General features: G+C 43.0%; 1 protein-coding gene across 19 annotated transcripts in view; it reads right to left on the bottom strand.

Annotated features, from left to right (window-relative positions):
• The window catches only part of FOXP1 (forkhead box P1), a 650161-nt gene that overhangs the window by 77653 nt on the left and 545981 nt on the right, over positions 1-26527 (bottom strand). For 16 of the 19 annotated variants that reach the window (XR_010747235.1, XM_066351748.1, XM_066351745.1 and 13 more), the window contains 4 exons: positions 23629-23766; positions 22528-22617; positions 17080-17233; positions 8556-8763 (listed from right to left, as the gene is read on the bottom strand). Coding sequence is in view for 18 of the 19 variants with exons in the window: in XM_066351748.1 (XP_066207845.1) it covers positions 8556-8763; positions 17080-17233; positions 22528-22617; positions 23629-23766 (590 nt within the window). In the remaining variant the exon portion in view is untranslated. The remainder of the gene's footprint in view (positions 1-8555; positions 8764-17079; positions 17234-22527; positions 22618-23628; positions 23767-26527) is intronic. The other 3 variants (XM_066351747.1, XM_066351751.1, XM_066351746.1) reach the window with 2 other exon arrangements.

Below are 26527 nucleotides of genomic sequence, written 5' to 3'. Positions count from 1 at the left end.
GACTTCTCAGGCCCATCTCTCTGTTAGTCAGGGATGCAGCACAGGCAGCAGCCCTCACAGCCTTACGGTCCATCTCTGCTCTGGAGAGCACGATGCCATCCACCCCTATGTCCGGCAGCCGCACCAAGCAGGCTGCCTGGGGATCAGTGGGTTTCTGCCTGAATTTCACCCCCAACTCCATCAGCTCTGCCCAGGTGTAGGGCCAGACCAGAGTGCTCCACTACCTGGGGAGGAGGCTGTGGCTGCCCCTGAGGGACTCTTGGCTGCTGGGTCTTCACCTTCTTGGCAACCACTAGTCGGACTCCAAGTCTACCACTCAGAAGAGTGGGAAATGCCTGCTCCCACCATCACAGAGCCACTTGCTGGCACGAATGCAGCTCAATCTTCTGTGCCGCTCTGGCTCCTGAGGCTGCCAGCTCTCGGCCTGAAGCTGACTCTCAAGCTCCTAAACCTACAGTTGTTTCTCCAACAGCCATCACTGCCAACATTTAGCTTCCAGGGCAAACTGCAACTCATGAACCTGCAATTCCTTCTCCAGAGACTGCTCTAGTTCCAGGTGCCACTGGTGCTCAGCCTGAACCTCACACTGCAGCTCTCAGACCCAGTTGGCCTCCCTCTCCAGTGCTCGCTCCAGTTCACACCATCGTTGACGTTCTGTCTCCAGCTCGTCCTGGAACTTTCGACCTCACTCAGCTTCTCACACAGAGCTCTTGGTTTCTTCTCGCAGGATTGTAAAAAACAACCAGCCCTGGAGCTAAATGTGTACAGGAGAGCCACTGGGAACAGTCACTCCTCTATTCTAACCCTCAAGGGTGTCAGTGGCTCCACACCAATCTGCTCTGAATCCTGCCCACTACGCCAGATGTGATGCCAAAGGCCGAGGCCAGGCAGGTTCACACTGGATTCAGGAAGACAGAAGAGAAACTGTGGAGTCGGAAAGGGTTGAGCCATTCCATTTAACAGAGTCTCACAATGGTAGACAAACACACAGGCAGGGGAAACCGCCTCTCAGGCAAACAAACAGCATAATGACCCCTCACAGTGGCTGGCAGACAATCCACCACTGCAATCCCTGTGAGCACAAGCACTTACAGCCTTATATAGGCCACACACACGTGGCATTGCCATGTGCTCACACACTAATCCAGCAAAGGGCTTTGCAGCTGGTAAACCAGCGAGCAAGTCTAACAAAGCTGCCTCACACAGCGTATGGCCTGGTCCTGACCTCTAAGCTCTACCGGCTGGGAAGTGTGATCCTATTGTCTGGGTGGAGAAGCCCACCAGGGAACCACCAGACTGTGGCAGTCATTGCAAGGACTCTGGGGCCAGGAGACCTTGGTTCCAGTCCCTGCCTGGCTCCCAACTAATAGTGCAGCTTCTGCAAGTTATAAAATCATTCTCAGGCCCACAATACCATTTGTACAAAATGGACAGTAAGTAGTACGTAGGGATGTTGTGAGGATTCCATGGGAAAATGAGCATCGAGGTTGATATTAAGTCCTTTACATATGGGGCCAGGACAGAGTAGTAGTTTAACAAACAGTGGCTACCCTGGCCGGTTGGCTCAGTGGTGGAGCATCGGCCTGGCGTGCAGAGGTCCCGGGTTCGATTCCCGGCCAGGGCACACAGGAGAAGTGCCCATCTGCTTCTCCACCCCTCCCCCCCTCCTTCCTCTCTGTCTCTCTCTTCCCCTCCCGCAGCCGAGGCTCCACTGGAGCAAAGATGGCCCGGGCGCTGGGGATGGCTCCTTGGCCTCTGCCCCAGGCCCTAGAGTGGCTCTGGTCATGGCAGAGCGACGCCCCGGAGGGGCAGAGCATCGCCCCCTGGTGGGCAGAGCGTCGCCCCTGGTGGGCGTGCCGGGTGGATCCCCATCGGGCGCATGCGGGAGTCTGACTGTCTCTCCCTGTTTCCAGCTTCAGAAAAATACAAAAAAAACCCACGGTGGCTGTATGAGCATCAGCACCACATGCCAGCTACTCCTTCCTTCCAGCAACATATCCTCTACTCTGCTTACTCACAAGGAATAGAAAGCCATTAGTTTTCAAATTTTTTGCAAAAATCTCTCACTTCCCAACAGTGTCAAAACCAAGGTGACTTGAACAAACACGCCACTTGCTTCTCAAACTGAAATGTGGATGCCACAGTCCTGGGGAGTGGGGTCCAGTGCAGACAGAGCCTGGTTTGGTAGCAATGGTGGCGGCACTGCCATTCTGCGTTTCTCACAAGCTCCCAGGGGACACCAGAGCTGCTGAAGTAGCTGAAGGTGACTAGCAAGAATCTAGGGTGTGCGTGAGAAACACACACCCCTGTACCTCACCTCAGCCCATGAGACCCAAATCTTCATGGGCAAAGCTAGGAAGCTGCATGTGTTAACAAATACCCGTGAGAGTATCATCAGGAAAGCTAGGAAACACGGTCTTATTATTTAAGGTCAGGAGTTGGCAAATTTATTTTTCAGTAAATGTCTTTGTGGGCCACATGGTCTCTGCTACAATTACCCAAGCCAGCCACTGTAGCATGAAAGCAGCCACAGATAACATATAAATGAATGAGCATCACTACGTTCCAATAAAACTTTATAAAATGAGCCGTGGGCCAGACCTGGATAGATTTGGCTCGTAGGCCACAATTTGCTGACCTCTGTTATAGATCAACTGCCACAACATATACTGTCAAGAAATAGCAGCAGCAATTTTGAAGACAGTTTGGTGCAATCTGACTTCAGGCTCTCTGAAATGTTCTAGCGGAAAGGAGACATGGGGTGACCGATGTGTTAAAGTATTCTAACCAAAAGAAATCACCTAATTTCCAAAACAACAAAAAAGTTACAATGAGAAACAGCTACTCAGAAGAATGAAAGCCTAGAGTTTACTGCTTAACTATCTGGCTCAAAAGGCCCTAAATATGAATATATATGAAAGTTAAAGGCTTGTGAAATTAGAACACTTCTGAAACCAAGCTTTTTGAATTTTAGAAAATAAACCAAAAGCACTAATATTCATTCATGAATGCAAAATTTAGTTTGAAAAATATAATATAAAGAAAAAAATAAAGCACCAGGCCTGTCCACATTTCAGAGTCCCTTGTGTTTGAAAATAATGAGGCTGGTAAACACAAAGGTTATTGTTCCACAGTCAAGTTTATGGCAACATGTCAAGAGGCTACAAACGAAAAACAGAGACTGTGCATCAAGTGAAACTGTCTGATGGAACATGGTACACTAACCAAGCAAAGACTTTCAGGGGTTATGTGAAAACCGCTGCCAGATGCAGAGTGTAGAGAATGCGAGCACCCAGATGCACGTCTGCGCCAACACATGAGAATGAAGACTCAGGAAGGCCCGCTGACCGTACGCAGGCAGATCAGACTTCAGACAGGGGCCCGTTTGGCCACCTAACTCTGCTTAAGGAAGCCTTGCAACAAATATTGAGAAGAGCTATACCTCCGAGAAATACTCAAGTTATAAAAAATCACTTGATGGTGGTTGAAGTGAAAGCAAAAGTCTGGGAAGAACCACAAAAATAGGACAATTTCTAATATGGACTACAGAAGAGAGCTGAGGTGGAATAAAGACCATATGATGTATCAATGAGGAACCTCAGACTGATAGAGCAGGAAGGAGAGTGAGGGCCCTTTCCAGAGAGGGGCTTGTTTGCATTTTCCTTGTGCAGACCTTACATGGGTTTCATTTTTGTCTTTTATGTGCTGTTTCAGACTGCAAATAATTTGCATTTTGCAAATCGTACCCACCGCGTCCCTTCACAAAAGGCCTAGTAAATGTCTGTACCCAAATTAAAAGAGGAAACTGCTATTTTCCTTTAAATGTGCTGATTTGCACACAGTAGGTTAAATACATGCCCTGTTGGATTGATTTTAAATTAAATTTAAAAGTTCTTTTAGGAACACTGACTTTAATTAATCATAATTAAGTAGTCATGTGACACTTAATGACAGGGATAGGTTCTGAAAAATGCACAGTTGGAGATTTCGTTGTTGAGTGAACATCACAGAGCGTACTTCCACACACCTAGATGGTACAGCCTGCTACACACCTAGGCTACATGGTATGGCCTGTGGCTCCCAGGCTACAAGCCTGAGCAGCACGTTACTCTGCAAAACAACCTGAGATTAAATCAAGTGCAAGAGAAAATGATGCAATTGAGACGTGGTAAACATGAGATGTACGAGGCCACAGCCAGAGGAATATGCATGCTGTTTTACACAATAAAAACTATAGCACAGCAAATACGTAAACCAGTAACAATCGCTCATTACCAAGTCACATGTACTGTACATAATTGCATGTGCTATACTTTTATACGATGGGCAGCCCAGTGGGTTTGCTTACACCAGCATCGCCACATAAGCATGAGTAATACATTGCATTGTGACATTAAGATATCACTGGGTATTAGAAATGCTTTGGCTCCATTATAATTTTATGGGACCACAGTCCTATATGCAGTCTGTTGTTGACAAAATGACCTTATGAGTACATGACTGTATCCACTTTTAAGCTGAATAGAAACTTTAAGTGCTGTTCATCAACTAAAAGAGAGACTTGAATTTGAAATCATGGATATGCCACTAACCAGTTCTGTGACCCTACATCAGTTATTTAATCTCTATGACTCAATTTCCTCATCTGTACAATGGCTATAATAATCCCTACTGCTTCCCATGGGTCACATAAATAAAATGAGACATCACTCCAAAGGCAAGAGTTTAGCTGGTGTTTGGTACAGAGAAAGAACTGATGAAATGGGAGTTCCCTTCCCTTTCCCTAATGCACCAGAACAAAATATGATATTTAGAATTTTAATTCAGGCAATTACTTAAAGTAGTAATTGCTATTTGTATTTACATAGCTGCTTTGATCCAACCAGCTCCAAGGGCTTAACTAAATTTAGCATTTTAATAAATGTTTCATTTGCATTCTGTTGATTTTGTTTACCCACACCAAAACTTGTAATTTCCTAAAGCAAGACAGTCAGACAAGTTAAGAAAACAAGGTAGTGTCGTCATGTTTACAGGCATCCTAGGTCTGAATTCTGTCATTTGTCTAAGAAGCCAGGACTCCCTGGTCCTCCCCTGGAATAAGTGACAGTAGGAGTCAGAAGTGTGCCTTGTCCTCTGTCAGCAACCTTCAATTCCCGCTGCTGGAGCCATCCCCTCCCTTCAGGCAGTCCACGGAGGTCCGTTTGCTGCACCAATGAATTTATATATAATCACCAATGAATTTATATACAATAAACGTGATCAAACTGTCAGAAAAAAATCAAAGCACGAAGCACAGGGCCAGGCCTCCATTCTGACGATGCTGAATGTCCGTGATTACAGGGACAGGATATTAAGAAGCCTTGATCTGGGTGTCAGTATCGCCTCCCAAATGACACGGGCTGCTCATCCACTCACAGTGCTGAATATTGAAAGACGTGTGGACAATGCACAACAGGGAAGTGGGTTTCTATTGGCAATCTTTCCCAAAGTGTTTTTTTTTCCCTTCTCTACACTCAAGGGTTTACTCTGAATGATTTAATTATCATTTTCCTTGTGTACTACAAATTAGAGAGGAGAGTGGGAGTGTCGTGCCAAGAGCGTTATTTATCTCCGTAACAGATTGCAGCTCACCAAACCCAGAGCTGCAGCTCAGTGGCTGCGAGGAGGAGCCCGCAACGTGCCTGGGCCGGAGCTGGAGAAGGCAGCCTGGTCGCTAGACAGCTCGCCGCATCCAAAACAAAACCCTCAGGACACTGCCTCTTTCCAGCAAACTTTCACATAGAGTGCTCCCAAATCTTTTTTTTTTTTTTTTTAAGATTTTATTTATTCACTTTTAGGGGGAGGGAAGAGAGAAAGAGAACAGGGGGAGGAGCAGGAAGCATCAGCTCCCATATGTGCCTTGACCAGGCAAGCCCGGGGTTTCGAACCAGTGACCTCAGTGTTCCAGGTCGATGCTTTATCCACTGCGCCACCACAGGTCAGGCCCAAAACTTTTCAAAAAGAATTCTTAGTCTAAGGTTAAGAGTTTGAGGAGCTAGACTACTTTTCTTCAGAGTGGCAGGGCCTCTGGCTTGTTCAGATATTGTTCAGGAAAACGGAGGGAAGATTATCACAATGCCAGCCGTGGAGAACAAAAGAGAGCCCCGAAAGCACGGTGAGCACAGTGACCCTCCCACCGGGGACACCCAGAAGAGCGGCAGCTCGGGTGTGCGAGAGCCTGTTTGTAAAATGACAGCTCTCTGACCATTTCCCGCTATATAAACAGGACAGCACACACATGATTTTAAAACTAACCGTAACAAGGTAAAACCATGAAACATTTACAAGCACCTATGTATACATGACAGTTGAATTTTTAATGATGAATTCTGTAAGTTTGTAACTTTTGAACTGTCTTTAATTTAAGGTGCTCATTTGTCTTATTTGCTACATTCAGTTAAAGTATGCTAACTAGAATTATCATTTAATCCAGCCATGTCTAAGAATCCATCAGATAACAAACTGACAGATCGAAGACATGAAGCAGTGATATGCAATTTCATAGGTGTTCCTTTCTTGCATGAACAATTGAGAAATTCACCCTGTTTCTACACCCAGATTAAGGCTCAGTAAAACCTGGATTCTTTCCTGATCTTTATTCTAATTCTGACCTGTAATATGCTGAAGATTATGCTCAACTTCTGTGCAGAAAAATAAGGATCATTAAAAAAAATCAAACAAACGTATTCTCCTGGAATTTAGACTGTCTTTTGGATCCATTTACTTTTAAATGCACTATAAGATATGAAAAGGACTATTCTGCTCCCACAAACTTCATTGTTAATCTATCACCTAACTGCAAACACATAACCTTTTAGAATAAAACTGAGCACACTGCACCCAAACAAGAAGCATCTGTGCCACAGAAGATCTGTGCAGGCTGCACATGGCCGACAAGATTGCAACAAATGGCCAAGTGCTTCAGTGGGTCCTTCTCAGTGTCCAGGCCTCCTGCTGCATCCTGCTCATGGGTGAGGATGTAACTCCGCCACACTCCGCAGCAAGCACAGGCACCAGCCCAAGGACACCAGCACATTACAGCCTAGAGGACGACACAGGACGACAGCCTAGAGGACGACACAGGACGACAGCCTAGAGCCTTCTGTTTCACACCATCTAAGGATTAGTGTGTTTTTTAAAAGTGACGAAGACATTATGAAAGATTATAAAACAAGAACTAAGATGGCTTCCAACACACACACCAATCTTTCCTAACTGGAATGAATACAAGTCACACTTAGTCCAAGGGCCCCAAACTGATCTTAACGGGTGGTCATCAAGTTTTGGTTAAAACATATATGACTCTTATTTCAGGAACCCATTCAAAGATTATGCTTGAATGTGACACGTGTGTGCGCACACACACACACACACACACACACACACATTCAGATGTTTTCTGTGATGACTAAGTTCTAAATAGAAAAAATATTGCTGGCATAAAGATACAAATCTAATTAAACCAATGGGCTTCCTGATGTTTTCTATTTCAAGACATGTATTAAATGATATTTATAATTGTGTAAGTGAAAAACATAGTTTAAAAACTTTCACTAAGTCACTTTTATTAAAAAACAAAATATAATTTTTTTTCTCATGGAAATGACACTATCACATATGATTTCTAAGGTTTCTTCTGTCTGTATAAGCTCTGCATTATGAAATATATAGGGAATGGTTTAAAGATAGTAAACTAAAAAACAAAATATTTAAAAGCACTTTTGAAAACCATTCAACAACAACAGTGTCAACGCTTATGTTTGCTCAGATAGAATCATGGTTTGACAGCTTCATGTTCTTAGAACTGTATGCTAACATGACAGATCACTATCTACAACAACCTTAGCTTTAACTAACATCCAAATGAAGCTCAAGGCAATTTAAAAGTAGGAAGTCTTCACTTCCAAACAGAAATGCAACAACTGAGACAGTGCTACCATACATTCCACATCAAGAAAGGGGTGCTGCGTGCTTGTGTGTGCACATATACGGGCCCCGTCCACATCTCCAAGCTGCCAGCCTTCACCAACAGTTACTGTTAAAAAGGCCATGTGCTTTGGGGACACAGTAATGAAAAATATGGCTCTCCACCTTTAAGGAGGGCAGTGCAGAATAGTCTAGTTCTATTTTTTCTCAAACCATGATTTGAAATTGCCCACAGTGGACACTGCTGCTCCCCGAGATGGCATCTGGAGCCAAGGAAGTCAGCCTGCCTGAATGAGTGAGCACCTGGCAGAACAAGGCCTGGAGTGCTTGAAGTCCAGCCCGTCCACGGGAAGCCCAGACTCTGCCTGGTTCCTAACGTTAGGCTACACCAACGTTAAGTGCTAATTCCATGCTGAAGAGGAGAAAATAATCAGATTTCTCACACCAAACAATATTGAATGCATTCTTAAGTAATTATATGAACATTCAAGTCACACGGGGCCAATTAGGGTTCACAGAGATATGGAGGCACAGCCATCCTCCTCCATGTTAAAGGCATTTTTGGACACATCTCAGTGGCTCATTCCTACCTTTCCCTTTTGGGGGTGTGGACTGAGAGCTGTCCATTGGTAGAGGCATGTGGGTTCATTATTAAGGAGGTCTTGGAAGGGGCGGAGGAAGAGACACATGTTGTCGTGGTCAGATCCAGGCTGCTGTGATTGCTGCCTGTGGTTTCCTCTGCACTGTGAGCACTCGTCACTTCTTTCCAGAGCTGCTGCAGTTCTGTTGGAATCATGCCTGAAACAAACAAATTGGATAATTAAATCAATTAACAGCCAATTCCATCCTCTTCAAACAGTAATTAAATCAAAGAGTCAGTAAACAAAGCCTAGTGTTAGGGTTTTTTTGGTATGTGCAGTTTTCTTTCCCTCCTAACTAAAGCAAACAATGGCAGGAACAACTCTGTCCTCCCCTGAGCACAGGTGAAGTGTCCTCAGCAAAACACAGCGACTGCCAAGGAGTATGCCTCTACCCACACTGTGGTTGATAGATTTTTGGAAGAAAAAAAAAAAGTAGATACCTGTTACAAAAGAACGACTCAAAATAAATTTGTTCAACCATACTATTATGACAATATGAACCACAAAATGAATAATTTTTGTGCTTAAGTCTTAAATGATGACAAATAGCTTTGTTATTAAATATAGTTTTTATTAATCACTTTTAGACATAAATTATGAATTCATATCTTCCTCCTGAAATGCTTTTCAACTTTTAACAGTCAAATTGATTATACTATGATTATTTCATTAACACACCTATCTTCCTCATTAATTTTGGTTTCTAGTACCACATGCTTAATTGATGGATGTGTCTACTGAAAAACTGTATAACTTTTTATACAAGTAACACTATTATTACTGTCACTTCTTAGATCAGTGCTAATGAACCATTGCAGAATAAAATGAAAATGTAAAGTTGGAGCAATAAAGTTCTCTTGTTTTTTAAGGGGTTCAAAATGGACATGAGGCTTAAGGAGTAAATGTCAATTGTATTTTAAATCCCAAGAAGAGACACAATCATTATGTTCATCTCCCTCCTGTGGGCTCATTGCCTTTATTATAGTACATACACATGCAGGGGAGAAAAATATCCTAAATGGCAACCAACAACAAGCTCAGCTTCCCGAAAGAAAAAAACCCCTAAGAGAAATTACAAGCCCTGTACATCAATCAGAAGGCAATCCCACATTAGAAACGGGTGTCTGGGTTGCAGTTCCTGCTCTCTGTCAACTGTCACAGCTATCCCAGAAAGCCAGTCACTTTCTGACTCTACAGCAGCCACTGAAACAGGCACGTTTCTTACCAAATCTAAGGTATTGAATTAAAAAAGGAGGCTGTGTGCGTTACATTCATTTGAAACACATAATAAAAAATGCCAAGGTCTAAATTTAATTTATTTTTGCCATTTAGAATACAATGGATAGATAATCATCTCAACGTGATCAGCCAAACATCTTTACTTTGCTAAACTGTTAAAGATTTTAATTATGCTAGCATTGGAGAGCACTGGCCTAATGAGGCGATGGACTCCAGAGAATCCGAGTGGTTAAGAACTGTGAAATGAGTCTGATAGGATTTTTTTATATTCACCGTGGATCGTTTGCATATCAAAGAGGAGTAAATTATTGCACAGCAGACCAATAACCTTCTCCGCCTTTCTGAGAGGAGTTAACAAAAACAGTTGGTCTCTCCTAACGGTTTGCCACGAAAATGTTCAAATGCTTAAGGATTTGCAATTAATATATATTATAATAGAGGCTTCAAATGATACATTAAGTGGTCAGATATTCTTAGAACGCATCCTCAACAGCCAAGTCAGTTTTCTTCTTCCTTCATAAAAATCAAATGCCAATTATATTTTGATGGATTTTGTCCCAAATGAGCATTTAGTTATTAGGCATATTCAATTATTCCTTGTCCCTTGAAATTAAACCTCGGAGGCAAATTAAACAACGGGAAAGGTCACTAGAGAATCCTGTGTCCAGTGTTGCTCCATCTGGGCTGTTATTTTCAAACACCTTGCGAAGTGACACGTGGGCAGTGTTTGTAGCTGACAGGCCTGCCACTGATGTCTGCACACCAACAATTACCTGGGAATGTGCTGACCCTGGGACCACTGTTTACTCAATTGAAACAACAGTGGATAGGCTTGTCTGTTGGTGATAGCATATTGTTATAAAGCCGCACAAGTCAACACCTATTTTTATTTTCCAAGGAGTAAATATACTTGAAAAGAACAAGCCGCCTAATTTTCCACTTAACTGATTTCTGGGTCAGCTGCCCAGGAAGTGGGAAGACTGGAGGAACGAGGGTCTAACAACTGTTTTAACACTTTCCCTCTGAAAAAGAGTGGAACTTTGAAGCCATTTTTTTAAAAAAAGTGAATTAAGCCTGTTAAAAATAAAAACTAAAAGATGTGTATCTAGCAAATAAAAACAGAGACAAATGTCTTGTTACATTTGTACATCTACAAAGACCATTCCCATTACTCTACCCTTTTTTTTCTTTTTCTTTTTGTATTTTTCTGAAGCGAAAAGAAGGGAGCCAGACAGACTCCCGCATGTGCCCGAATGGGATCCACCTGGCATGCCCACTAGGAGGCGTTGCTCTGCCCATCTGGGGCACTGCTCCGTTGCAACCAGAGCCATTCTAGTGCCTGAGGTGGAGGCCATGGAGCCATCCTCAGTGCTGGGGCTAACTTTGCTCCAATGGAGCCTTGGCTGCGGGAGAGGAAGCGAGAGAGAGAAAGGAGAGAGGGAAGGGTAGAGAAGCAGATGGGCTCTTCTCTTGTGTACCCTGACCAGGAATCGAACCCGGGCCATCCACATGCCGGGCCAATGTTCTACCATTGAGACAATGGGCCAGGGCCTCTACTCTTCTTTCATTACAATGGGTTAGCCAATCAGTTCCATCATCTACGGGGAGAAATGGTAAATAAAGCAGTAACACACTTACTTATAACAAATGAACATCTGGGTGGGTCAAATTTCAATATGATTATTACTTTACTAATACTCTCATTAGCTTTAAAAGAAAGAAGTCAAATTGGTTTCCTCCATCAGGGCTATACCTTGTTAGTGTTGTGAAACTGCAAGTTTCCATGAACACTGTCTACCAAAGGATGCTGTTATTTTTTTACTGCTTGATTTTAGAAAGACAGAGAAATGGGAAGAGAGAGAAATATTCATTTGTTGTTCCACTTATTTAGGCTTTTGTTGGTCACTTCCTGAACGTGCCCTGATCAGGGATCACACCCGCAACTTTGGTGTTTTGGGACAATGCTCTAACCCAGTGGTAGACAACCTGGTCCCTACAGCCCACTAGTGGGCGTTCCAGCTTTCATGGTGGGCGGTAGCGGAGCAACCAAAGTATAAATAAAAAGATAGATTTAACTATAGTAAGTTCTTTTATAAAGATTTATTCTGCCAAACTTAGCAAAAATCCGACATAAAATACTTAGTAATTATTATTATTTGCTTTTAACTTGCTGTAACTCTGCTTTATAAATTTTATAAAGTAAAGTCACTTCCCTACTTTATAAATCACCATTACTGTGGAACCAGTGGGTGGTTAGAAAATTTTACTACTAACAGAGATACAAAAGTGGGTGGTAGGTATAAAAATGTTGACTACCCCTGCTCTAACCAAAGGAGGTAACTGGCCAGGGCCCAAAGGATGCTGTTATTTGACAACCGAGATGTCATGATAGAATTAAGACAGATAAGCCCTGGCCAGGTGGTTCAGTGGATAAAGAGTTGACCTGGTGCACCAGAAGTCATGGTTTAGACCCCAGATCAGGGCACATACGAGAAGTAATCAACGAGTTCACAATTAAATGGAATTAAGTGGAACTAAAAAGAACTAAGTGAAACAACATGTTTCTCTCTCTCAAATCAATACAAAAATAAAAAAATAAAAAAAGGACAGACAAAAGATAGACTAGTCACTCAGACTAAATAAACTAAATAGATACAAACTGGCCCTGGCTAAGTAGCTCAGTTGGTTAGAACATTGTCCCAGTACACCAAGGTTACACGTTCAATTTCTAGTAAGGACACATATAAGAATCAACTAATAAATGCATAAATAAGTGGGACAACAAATCGATGTCTTTCTCTCTTTCTCTCTGCCTTACTCTGTGTCTCTAAAATCAATAAATTAAAAAATAAAAAGAATATCAAATTTCCAGAAAGCAAGCATTTCTTCCAAAATGGTAGATAAGAATAATTGTACCTAGATAAACAAATCCATTATAGGCATATAATTGAGCAATAAATTTTCTATTTATAGTTTATACTTAAAAATTAAAAGATCAGAATGAGCCTGACCAGGCAGTGGAGCAGTGGATAGAGTGTCAGCCTGGAACACAGAGGGCCCAGGTTCAAAACCCCGAGGTCACTGACTTAAGCACAAGGTCACTGGCTTGAGTATGGGATCACAGACATGATCCCACGGTTACTGGCTTGAGCAAGGGGTCACTCGGTCTGCTGTAGCCCCACAGTCACGGCACATATGAGAAAGCAATCAATGAACAACTAAGGTGCTGCAATGAAGAATTGATGCTTCTCATCTCTCTCCCTTCCTGTCTGTCCATATCTGTCCCTCTCTCTCTCTCTCTCTCTAGAATAAAAAAAAAAAAAAGTAAAAATCTGAATGATAATGAAAGTATATTTTTATAAGGAATTACTGGTGCTGGGAAGAACTATATGATTAAAGAGATCAAGGAGAAAAACAGATCTGCTAATTAAGTAAAACACAGAAAAGGCCCTATAATAACCTTACAAACAACAAATATATGCCTCCATTTCATGACCTTCAAGGGGAAAAAAAGGGCTTGAAAATCTAAACCTCTCCCTTCATTCCTATACTTTGATGTTTACATACATGTTTACGGTAACTTAGCAAAAGCCATGAGTAGGCATGAAAGGGAATCTCCATGATTGTATCATAAGTGGGCATCTGCAGCTATCTTCACACATAACTCCGTGCCTTGCCACTTTTCTTGCTCCAGGATAACTGGCTGCTTCATTATAAAAGAAAATGCAGACACTGAGTTAAAAAATGTATGTGGTGTGGACAGCTGACAGACTACTTACTGTGCACGAAACTCAATTTTACAACCGCAGGTATCACCAGCTCAAAGACAGAGTGGAGCCACCTTTTTTGTCCTTGCACACCCATACCCAGGTGACCACGTTCAAGCAAGCAAAGAGTGGACTCAAACCTCATAATGACAGCAGCTCTAAGTCACTGTCTCTCTGATAAAGAAAAAACTTGTGATGTAGTCCAACATGACTGTGTTCTCACGCCACTCTGGGTGAGAGGTGAGAGGAGACGAAGCCAACATCCTGACTCCTGGAGTCGTGGCCACAGCCCTAGCAGTTCACTTGGCTGCAAGCACCTGACTCTAGAAAGAGTTATGTTTATGCATCTTAAGCATACATAAAGGCACTCTTCAGATTTTAAATATGCATCTTCCTAATGTTGCAGGGACTAATAGTTATAGCACACCGCTAAGCGTATCAATCAATGCCATGGCTAGTGAATTACCTACCAGTGTCTCTGATATGTTACTGCAGAGATTACACTTCATGCATGGCCACATTCATTTCTTTCACATTACACATGAGCTTGTCTTGTCACTGCCCAATTGCCCTCTTTGGGACAGCTTAACTAATGTACTACAACGAACCTCAGTGAGCAAACTCAACAGCACAGGAGCAGAGAGGGAGAGGCTGACATCTGAGTCCAGAGGGTGTGCCAGAACAGCCTGCAAGGTTTTCAACGGCAAACTCGAAGTTGTAATTCATACATGTTGTAACATTCTGCAAGCACACATACATTAGCCAAAGTGCCCTTTGTTTTCCCCTGGTATTGCTCAGTTACCAAACCTTCTACTTTGATAGCAATGGGGATGCTGATTATGTAGCAAGCAGTTGAGCAGTAATGGCAGAAACGGGAGGAAGGGCAAGAGGAGTTAGGGGGAAAAGCCCTGGTCTCAACAGTAAAAACATACACAGTAAACAAAAGAACCCCCGATGGGACAGAAATTGGGTGTGGTTGACTCAAGAGAGATCAAATGCAGACACGCCTCACTGTTGCACCTGACACCAAAAGTGTGTGACTGACCCAAGGACCATGCCATGTGCCCCATCAAGGCTACAGGAGGTTCCTCATTTTAGGCCCTCTTCAGCAGGCAACTGAACCCAAGATGCCAGAGGCTGTAGCTACCAGCCTTTCAGGCACACATACACATTCACCCAAATGTATTAGCACAGAAAGGACTGGGGTCCTGGAGGAGGCAGGTAAATCTGCGGTAGCTTGTATGGAATAGGAAGATGATATTTCCCACCTCAGCACACTTTCTTTTCTCCTTCCTGCTTCTGAAGAATCCATTTGCATTCACATTACACATGTGAAAGTTAAGAGTTGCTTTAACCAAGAGGATGTCCTAAAGACAGCTAGAGTACTCATTTGCTTCTGATGCCCTACACCTATTGGAATAACATGTCTATTGGGCAAATGAGTGTATAAAATCTGTATTCTCTGGTTTGCTCACTTTTATTTTTAAAAATGGCCGTTGCCAGGTGGAATGGTTAATTACCTTCCTGCTTGGGAAGGGGTTTTGTTATGCCAATGTTTGCTGGAGGAGGGGTTTTAGTGCTGAAAAGTTTTCAGAAAGAGGAGACCACGTTTTTGCAGAGGTAGCCAAGATGGCGGAGTACTGAAGGAGGAGCCAGTTTGTGCAGAGACAAGAGACAGGAACCAGAGGGGACTGAGCTAGTGGGGCCTTTGATTCTAGGAAAACCAGGAGAAAGTCAGTGGCTTTGGGAGCCCTGAATGGAAAGGGAAGTGTTTTCCCACTGTGTGTATTTACTCGCAGGCCAGTGCGAGGCTAGAATCAAGGCACGGCCCACCAGTTTTCAGCTCCGCTATTTCTCTACCATCTATCTGAATCTAATGGGAACATGCATGAGCCTGGTGGCCGTGAGGGCTGCGGCTACTGGCCGTACAATGTCAATGGCATTTTTTTTTTTTTTTTTTTGAGAAAGAGGCATGGAAAGAGAGGGACAGACAGGGACATCAAGCTGCTCCTGTAGGTGTCCTGCCCAAGGAAATGTCAATGGCATTTTTTTTTTGAGAAAGAGGCATGGAAAGAGAGGGACAGACAGGGACATCAAGCTGCTCCTGTAGGTGTCCTGCCCAAGGAATCAAACTGGAAACCTCCACGCTCCAGCATGACATTCTAACCAGTATCTGGCCAGGACTTAAAATTTTTATTGATTTTTAGGGACAGAGTGAGGCAAGGAGAGAGAGGGGAGGGGAAAGGAAAACATCCACTGTTGTTCCACTCAGTCATGCATTCTTTGGTTGCTTCCCGTGTGTGCTCCGCCGGGGATCAAACCTGCAAACTTATCAACTTGGGATGATGCCCTTAACTGACTGAGCTAATCGGCCAGCCCCATCAATGGCTTTTCAAAACAAAAATTTAAACCTATGAAATCTTGTCATTTTTCAAAGAACCTCCATTTTCTGAGGAAGAGCTAGAGATATAAATGCTACCTGTTCTGACGAGTGTAGACCTAACCAGCTCAAATATCAACGGCCAGCCCTGGCCAGGTAGCTCAGTTGGTCAGAGCATCACCTGATAGGCTAAGGTTGTGCATTCGACTCCCAGTCAGAGCACATATAAGAATTAACCAATGAATGTATAAATAGGTGGGACAACAAAATTGACGTTTCTCTCCCTCTAAAAAAAATCAATAAATAAAAACAATTTAAGAAAGTATCAACGTGAAATGAAGGTAAAAAAAGGGGGAAAATAGCCAACAAAAAAACTTCCTAGCCTGACCTGTGGTGGCGCAGTGGATAAAGCATCAACCTGGAAACACAGAGGTCGCCAGTTTGAAACCCTGGGCTTGCCTGGTCAAGGCACATAAGGGAGTTGATGCTTCCTGCTCCTCCCCCCTCCTCTCTCTCTCTCTCTCTCTCTCTCTCTCTCCCCTCTCTAAAATGAATAAATTAAAAAACAAAAAACAAACAAAAAAACTTCCATTTTTGTAACAGAAAGACTTAAATCTTAATTGTTTACACAAAATAAACCTGACTCTACCCCTAGCTATTAAAAAGTGGCACATATAAAGCATTAGTAAGGTTTAAAACAAGTTACATGATATGAAATATAGCTTAAAATAACTAAAAACAAAAACCTTCAGGAAAATTCATTTGTGATTCTAAACTGAAAGCATTGGATTTCATTAAAATGCTCAGTAAGTCAAAGGCGCACTGCTCCTCCCACTGGACGGCTGCGCACCAGGACCGGCCAGCTAAGCCTTCAGACTGCCCTGGTATCCACGTGGCACAGGAGTACTTGGACTCGTGTAAGGATCCATCACTACTCCTTCACCCAGCTTGTTTTCTAAGTCTGTATGTGCCTGTCTCGATGGTCAGCTCCCCAGTGATGAGCTGGGACACATCACAGGACACCCCAGTACCTGTGCCCACAACACAATCTTCCCCGAGCAGTGCGTCCTGTGTCATGGCCACCCACCTTGTGCGAGGGGCTGGAGGGGCAGCGTCGGCTGGCCAGGCTGGAGCGTGAGGAGGCCTTGGCGCTGCAGGGACAGGAGGTGCTGCTGCTGGAGCTGCTGCATCTGCAGGAGCTGCTGCTGGAAGGCCAGCTGCTGGGTTGCCACCTGCTGCTGCTGGAGGGGCAGGAAGGAGACAGTGAGATGGAAGGTCAAGCTCAATGTCCAAAAACGCACTGTGAGAACCCTATACCAAGACTGGGCACTAGGGCCGAGTGGAGGCTCAGTGTCGAAACGGTGTGCAAGGGACCAAACACCTCACCTCTGCAGACAGGTGAGAGGCGGGGGCCAGCCTACCTGCTGATGTTCCCCCAGGAAAGTAACTTGTCCATCAGGTCAGCTCTGCACAGTGGGCAGGGCCTGAGTTCTTACTAAACACGCGCACTTCCAGACTTAGAAGTTTTAACTGCACACACCAGGAAGAAGACTGCAGCACTGCATACAGGGGATTTGAACCCTGGACCTCCGAAGTGCGAAGTACAAGCTGCCTCCCTCCTGCATGCACTGGGACAAGCTTTCAGCTACTCTGTTTATCATTTCTGACACAAATAAATGAGGAAAATCAGACCTTTGAAGAAGAAAAACTTCATCTAATATTGTTAATTAGCCATGACAAACGATGAAATAACATTGTAAATCTTTCATAGGAACAGCCACTGGATTTTAATTACACACATTCATAATTTAGCAAACAACATCGTACTCGACTACGTTCCATGTGAAGGCCACTGTGGGCTTCAGATGCCTTCACTTGGCAGGAGTTCCAGACACCCCTCAGTGCCTGTGTCCACTTCCCCAGGGCTCTGCTCTTGACCTAACAGGGCTCTGCAGTGTGACAGCTTTTCGTTGATTGGACAATGACAGGAGGGAAACTTTTGTTGTGTAAAACATCAATACATCATTCCTGTGTTTAGCAGGCCTTGCTCCAGCCAAAAAAAAAATTAATGTAGATTTCCTCAGTAATTATCTGAGTGATAGAAAGATAATCCTGCGCAGTGGAACAAAAATAGAGGGAAATTATCTCATATCCTTAATCTGTGAGGAATCAGATGGAGGTGGAGGTGGAGGTCGCAGTCACATCACGGCTAGCAATTCTGAAGGGAGAATTAACCCTTCCCAAACTGGAGCCCCCAAAAAAGTTCTTTAGGAAAGAATGAGATCCACGTTCCTAACTCTTTAAGTATTACTCAAAATATCAGGGAGAGTTTGTAACTCCCAGGGCTCCACAACCCTGTCAAAGCTTCTAAATAACCACACTTTACAAACAACTGCATTCACTTAACCTAAAGCATGACCTTGATCCGATACACCATAAAATGGTGTGTGGAGCAAGACCTTCTGAAGGCAAAGCTCAAAGGAAGAGAAAAATGGTAGTTTCCTTTTGGTCTCCACGTAGTTCATTTTACAGTAAAAAAAGAAAACCATTATTCCCATATTAGCAACCAATTTCAGACTTACTACCATGCCACTGAGAAAGTTAATTGAGTTTCACTCCAAAAAACAAATTCTATACCACTAACAACAAAAATTTAAATAAATTTAAATGAAAAGCCAGTGTTTTCATTTTAAGAACAGCATGCATAAAATGATCCAATTGTTTTCGCCCCTTTGCAAGTTATCGCATTAATGTAAAACCCAAAGATAGTTATATTTATGTCAAAATGATTTTTCACATTTTCAACAGATATTAATTCCATGGCATTTAAAAAGGGGGGGCCAACACTGATACAATAAAAGATCAGGATCTAGCTCTTCTTGAAGAAGAAAATAATGGGGGTGTGTTGGAGTTTAGGGAGGGTATTTCCTGTCTTACTGTAAATGAAATGTTTAAAAATTTTTATTTATATAAAATGACTGATGGCTTTTCTTGTTGTCACTGTGGCCATCCCTAGCAAAGCTCATGAAAGCTCGTCTGCATTTGAAAAGCCAGGATATAAAAGTATACAAGGCCTATTGTCCAAGGAAAGAATTTAAAAGCAACACTGGTTGCCAAAGGGCTCCCACCCAGTTACCAAACACAGGATACGGGCCCATTTGTTTACTTCTCACAATTGAATGCACACAAAAAAGGTCTCCATGCAGCCCCCTCCACAGGTCAGTCGTCAGTGTTAAAATGCTCAAATGCCCTGATAAACTCTGCGTTTCAGGTCCCCTCCCTGGAGCTGCAGTCAAAGGTCTGTTTTCCTTTTTTTGGCTCCTCCCTACTGCCTAACATAAACTGTCATAACTGCCTGGGACAAAAGGCCCTTCTAAAACAATCAACCCAGCCTGCCTCACCCACACAGGATGGGAACTCTGTGGCTTGACTTACTATTAATTAATTCTGCCTTCTATTATCCACACCCAGTCTGTGGGCAGTTATTAAACAGCTAGCTGTATGGGGCTCCAGAGTACATATCGAACTCCTAAGGAAGGTCTTAGGTCTAACTCCACGTGGAGCCCAACTTTCTCAAGAAAACATCTTTGAGGCAACTTTTTAGGGAAAAAGCAAGTAAGGTTCATTTATCTGGGCAGAGATCAAGCGGCTTACAGCAAAGGTAATGAAAAAAGGGAAGGCATGGGGGAGGAGGACCTGACAATTCTAAATTATGAGCCACTAATGACTGGGGATTCAGTAAATTAATACACTTGTTCCATCTGTCAACATCCAAGTTCAAACCTTGTTAAAGTCATAACCACTAGTCCACATCATGAAATTGCTACCATGTGACTATTTCATTGTAGCACAAAAGGTCCACCACCTGCATGATAATTTCAGGAGACTATCTTGGGAAAATAAGGATCTCTTAATCAGTTTCAACAAGTCTTGGCCAAACCTACTGGCACTGTGAACATATCTTGGAATCGAAGAAGCCCGGCCCATGTGTCTGTCCACCCTCAGGAGGTTAAGGCAACGTATCTACTTCCTGTATCACCTTTGCCTTAGAAATGGATGACAGAGTGCAGCCACAGCAAATCTAATGTCCTGGAAATGCTGAAACGCTACTGTAATGTCCCACCTCCTTGTTCAGACACAGAGTATTCCCTTTCCTCCCCCATGTCCCTTCCCAGACTCAGACACCAGCAGTATTTCTGCATGCTGACATGCCCCCTTTCTGACAGCTGCAACTCGGAAGAGTTAACTTTTATCCTTCCTTCTGCTGCGTAACTTTCCCCTTCACATTTCTTTATCTGCCCTTTGAGCGCATCTGAACTTTCATGTTCTCCCAGCATGCAGACGTGCATTCCAAACGATGTCTAACAGACCAAATAAGAGGTTAATAAGAAGTGGCAACAGAAAGGAGAAACACAATCCCTGGTAACTGATAAGAATGACAGTGGCAGCCCTTTTTTGTTTGTCTTCAAATATAGAGTTAAAGATCTTTAAAAAACTAAATTTTGATGCCTTTGAAAAGAAAGAAGCACAAAATAACAACAGGGGGTTATTGCCTGTGAGCCACAGGGGAGAAACTCCATAATTCTTATTCTCCCTTTTGAAGGCTGTTAGAAATCTGATTCAAAAAAGCAACAGCAGAAGGGGAACCCTCTTGAGGCTGTAACCATTTCCTGTGATCATGCATAATGTGCTTCAAAAGTGGGTTTTTACCAATTCTGGTGATCAATTGCGCCTCCTTCATATGCCTCCTTTTTTTCTGCTGTGTTTACATCTGATGTGACTCAATGACAAGCACTGTCTGAGACTGTGAAACAGGCCTGTCATGTTGATTTATGGGCGCATCAAACCACAACTTGTCCAAACTGAAGCTCGCAGTTCATTAATTAGAGAGTTGTGACTTTGAAGTCAGCTTTCAGACGGTGGTTTTTAACATTTGGCTTAATTTATATGCTCTTGAATGTGGATCTCTAAGGAAAAAACTGAAATTCCCTTCTTGTCTTTGAACTTCTTTTGACCGCACAATAATCATTTCTTTGTCCAGAGTGATGCCTGCAATCCCAGAGTCATTAACGCGCATTGAACTGCCACTGATGAGTAAGCCCTACTGAATTAGAAAAACAGCCAGCAAAACAAAGCTGAGAGCCTTCTGCACAGTGATATCTCACAATTACATGCCTTCCCTCCCTGTGCCATTTCCATTTTAATTACTGTTAGTCCTTTAGATTTACATTTTAGACACTTTTTAATCTGTTCCCTTTTCTATTATAGCGGTACCCGGTAGCACGCCATTCCACATAGGTTGTGTCAGCATTTTCATTAAAGCACCTCCTCCCCTTCACCCTGAAACTGCCCCTACCCTACAGGGGTTTATATGGAGGCTGCCCAACAGGACTCCAGGGCAGAAACTTGGCAGGACACGGAAAATGCACCCAATTTGTGTTGAGGGAGGAGCCCACAGAGAGAGAAGGTCTGGCTCGTTCCCACTGTGTAAAATGACTGCTTCCTGGCCTCCACACTCATGAGAGGGACAAGCCTTTGGAGAGTCACTTGGGAAGACTTCTTCCCAGCCAAGGAAAGTGGCACCAGCTTAGGGCAAGTGAAGAAGCAAGCCATTAAATGGGACTGTGAGCTCTTTATCGAACTATAAATTCTGACATTCCAAGGAGAAAACACTTAAATGAAAAAAATTTCAGTCACTGTAAAAAATAGGAGGAAGTAAATTGTTACACTGGATAACTCTGGAATGGGCAGAACGATGTCAAGATAATGCATACCTGCACAAAAATACGCCTCTCCCCCAAGTGAGTGAGCCTCACCCACCTGGGTCTGTACAGGTGAGATGAACCGCCTGCCCCCGGAAGGCCTCACCATTCATGGAGCTAATACTGTCCCCTAAGTGGATGGAGAGCCATGTGCAAAAACTATGTGCACTTTCTAATACTGTGCCCATAGAAGCTGATGTAACACACTACTTTTTGTTAGTGAAATGCATATAATCCAAGCTGGAGACTTCTCTTACCTGTGCCACTGCAGACTTGCCTTTGGCACTTATAAGATAGACAACTTGCAGGAAGAAGTTAAATTGAGATTGTGGGTGTTTAATCTTGCTCTAACTTTTTGTCTGTCCAACCTCACAAGAGCTTATTCTTGTAAAGGAAAAGGTCATTGCCAGACACCTAAACTCTCTGAGCTGAAAAAAAAATTATCAAGTGTGTGTGTCCAAACCAAATTTTACTGAAAGCATTTCACTTCCCCCAGATACATCTTGCAAAAGGAAGCCAGTGGGCCCTGCCCAGAACCCCTTCCCAGGGCCCACACGACATATACCTGCAGTGGTGTTATACAACATGTGCCAGCAAACAAATGGAACCCAGAAAAATCTGGGCGAAAACAGGACAATAAGCCTTGGTCTGAAAGCTGAGAACCGATAGTCAGCTCAGTTGTGCAATCGTTTAAAAGATGAATGACAGTTTAATAGCCACTAGATAGTCCTCTGGGATCTGTGGTTTGAAAGTAAAATATGTATTGTTGGTACCTCTTTAGGCTGTTTTCCAGCATGTTGTTGTTGTAAAAGTTGAAGCTGCAACTGCTCCTGTTGTTTTTTATAAAACTCTTGAAGCTGCTGCTACAAAGGAAAGAGAGGATGGTGAGTCAGAGAGGGTAGCGCCAGTCACTGTCCCTCTCGGTGCCACACACAAACTGCAATTTGAAAAATAGCATCCTTTTATCTGTGATGGTCTGACCTTTAGTTTGAAACTCAACAATAAATTTCAGTGCACACTGACTAGTCTTGGCATTATTGTATGAAAAGTAATCCCCCAAATGAACTGATAAAAAACACACCATTTTCTACACAAACTAATTAAAATAAGGCAAGGGATGACCTTTGATAGTACAACAAAGCTCAATGCCCTTGCTGAGAGTCTAGTGAATCTCCACTGTGAAACAGGCACACGCTCTCTAAATGATAGGGTTGGGCAGAGCGGAGGTTGTTTAGCATACGCGTCAACAGCGTGGGTAGCCAGCCTCCCCTGCACCCTGTCCCCACACGTCAGCCCGCAATGCTGGTCACTGTGCTAAGGAATCTCATCCTTCTCGTTCAGATATGCACGAAGTCTGAGGATTAGGTCTCCATGGCACAATGGCAGCCAGAAATTCATTTCAGCACCAGCATAGGTAAAGAAATAAAATCAACAATGCACCTTACAATGAACCAATGCCAATGGCTCTTTATGTTTAGAAGAACAGCTCTGTAAATTTCTGAGCTGAAATGGGGACAGTGAGAGCCGATCCCACAGGGCTCCTGCTTTGCTTTGATTCGCACCATTTAGAAGCCTCTGGGTTTACCAAATAAAAGAAGGTAAAACCACATAAGCCTAAGAGATCTTATTTCTAACCAAGTCCAATTATAGCCCTAATCCCAGTCCATCGGGTGCTCTCCAGGCCCACACCCTAGTGGCTCGGCAGGGTCTCTCTTTCAGGGATGCAGAAGCAACTGACTCCTTAGGGCCAACCTGCCCTGCACACCTCCCCGCGCCGCCTCTTCTTCCAGGAGGAGAGCTGCTGCTCAGGGGAGGGCCGCCTGCCTGGGGGGCCGGGCTGGGTGTGCAGCACTGAGCGGAGGAGGAGCGGTTACCTGCTGGAGCATGAGGGCCTGCTGCTGCTGCAGGAGCACCTGGAGCTGCTGAGGGCTCAGCACCTGCTGCTGGAGGATCTGCTGCATCTGCTGGGGAGTGATAACTTGAGGTGTCATCATAGCCACTGACACGGGCACCTAGAACATTAGCACAGGATGAGCAGGGAGCCAGGACACCACACACACACAGCGCTCAGCGCTCCCAGGTTCGGTGGCTTCTGGTCATCAGCCTGCTTCAAAACGGACCAACTTCCCATGTACAATGTATTTATCTAGAGAGGATGTACCAACAGAGCCTATCGAATCTATCACGAAGTTGATATGAAGTAAAAAATAAATACAAATATTGATCGACTTAAGACCTATGCAACTTACGACCATTCGACTCTACGACCACAATCGCTAGCCACGACTGCTCCGCGTCTGGCAGCGCAAGTGTTGCCCAGCTGGGCATACGACAGTGCGGACCAGCTTCCGGCAGCACTCCCATCTCCGCATGCAGCATTTCAACTGTTATCCCAGACTCGGTACAGCAATTTATGTTTTGTGTCTTGGATATTTTTCATCAAACCCCTCCCAAGATGTCTACCAAGAGGAAATTGTCTTTGCAAATATTAAACCAGTTGTACTGGTAATGCAGTGTTTTACTTAAACCTGACGAATGTAAAAATAAGAAACAAAATGGTGTAGATATGATACAAATGGCATAAAATGAACAAGGAAAATTATGATATATAACAATAATGAAAGAAAATTATGATAAAATATGACTTAGAGATTTTTATAACATCATTTCACAGTACTGTACATATAGACTACTCAACTTACGACCAAATCATGTTACAACCTGTCTGTCAGAACCAGTCGTGGTTGTAAGTCGAGCACTAGCTGTAAAAGAAAACCCTGCAGCTGTCAGGTGTTCCAGGCAGTCCTACAAGCAGACAAGGACTCAAGGCTTAGTTAATGCTGTCTGCACTTAGGTTAGAACAATCTCAACTTCTTATTAAGAAGAAGTGTTCCATCACAATGAAATTAAAACAAACTTAAATTTTGCTTTAGAGAAGAAGGCAAATGGGAACCAACCAGCACCTCTGCTGCTGGGGCTCACATGGTCCACTTCCTCTGTGGATCATGAGTTTAAGGACAATCAAAGAATGCTTAGTTTTGTGGATACCTGAACCTTGGCTGCACCTCTGAACTTAAGCACAGACCATTCCTATGATGCCTTTTCCATTCCTTACTCATTCAGCATACAGATGTCTCAATTCTTTCATACTATGTGTGATACCATTAAAGCTGCTTTCCATGACATTTCAGTGACAAACAGCTTCGGTGATGAACTTGATAGCATTTCATATTTGCAACTGTTAACACATTTCTGCACGGGCATCTCTGCAAGGAACCTGCACACAGTATCTGAAAGGATGATGTCTTGTTCAGATAAAACACTGACATTAAAATGACAGGCTGTCTTGGCCAAGGTTACACAAATTGTATTCAAGCGGATACCTAATGACAATGCTATGAATTCTGCAAGCTTTCTAGAATGTAATTTAGCTATTCAAAATAATCACTGCACTTGTGTTTAATTTGCAGACTACATGAGAACCATTTTGTCAGTCCCCGTAATACAAGAAGACTATTTTATGAAAAATCACCCCCCCCAAAATAAAAAAGGAGAGAAAAGAAAAAAACAATGAAAGAGAAGACAAACCTGTATGTCTTCTAACAGTAATATTGAAGCATCTTACTTTTCTTTGGTTTCTAATCAAACATGTGACAGCAAGAAGCAGTAAAGGATATATTTTGTTACGAAGGATCTGCTGTCATCTCATGTATTACAATAAAAGGTAATAACATGTTTTGCACTTTGCCTGTGTGCCAAGTAAAAAAAAAAAAATCTGGCAGACAATGGCTGATCAGAAGATAAAAGAATTTAAAAATCTTTCAGGGGAGGAGTAAGCAAAAGCGAGAAATGTGGTATTAATTTTATGTAATATAATGTCTTAATATGCAGTTTATCTTGACTTTTTCACATGATTTGTCCTGTCATTTGCATAGCAAGCTCTCATTCCTAATTTCACAGTCATTATGCACTGATGTCCCGGTTTCTCAGCATCACTAATTTTGATGAACTAAAAATGGTTCCTGAAGGTCAGATCCATGTACAGCGAACACCCTCTTGCTGCTGTTGTGGGCTTGTTTGTGTGTGAGGATGTTTATATGCAAGTTCTCATTGTTTGGAAAACACTACCCAGAACATTTGAAAATTTTCATTAACCCAACTCTGGAAGGTCATGGAGGACTTCTTCCTGCTGCAGTGGCCTTTCAAGTGCAGATGTAGATACGTTGTAATTTAAAACAGAGGATAATGTCTGAATATTTTTACATGCAAAAAGAGACAGATGTATACGAGTGGATAAATTATCTTTCTAAAAAGATACTTTGAAACACAAAATAGCACCAATGGTTTATAGTGGACTTTCATTCAATCTAGGGCAAACACCAAGAAGAAACTATCAAAACACCCTACCATCTATAAATTATTCCAATTACTCTACTCTGCCTTCATACAGAAAAAACATTTTGAATTTTTCAGTATGTATTTGGGTACCAAACACTCTCTTGAGCTGCTAAAGCCAATATATCACAATAGAAGTTTACTTTTCCCTGAGAGTTGCATCATCATACAGGGAGGCTTGATTAAGCAAACGAAACAACTGTGTTTAAGGTTTCTTTTTTCCTCTGCATTTCTTGGATGATGTACAATATAAATATTCTTGAGCCAAATTTCTGATGGTGATGAACAGAAAAATAGACAGGAATAGGGTGGTGTGAGATTTAGACTAGTAACAAACACAAAATTAACAGGGTTATAACAGAAACCATCACAGAAACA

Source organism: Saccopteryx leptura, chromosome 10, assembly GCF_036850995.1.
Source record: "Saccopteryx leptura isolate mSacLep1 chromosome 10, mSacLep1_pri_phased_curated, whole genome shotgun sequence".
NCBI lineage: Eukaryota > Metazoa > Chordata > Mammalia > Chiroptera > Emballonuridae > Saccopteryx > Saccopteryx leptura.
The sequence above is the reverse complement of the archived record's forward strand: the minus strand, read 5'-3'. Positions and strand labels throughout refer to the sequence as shown.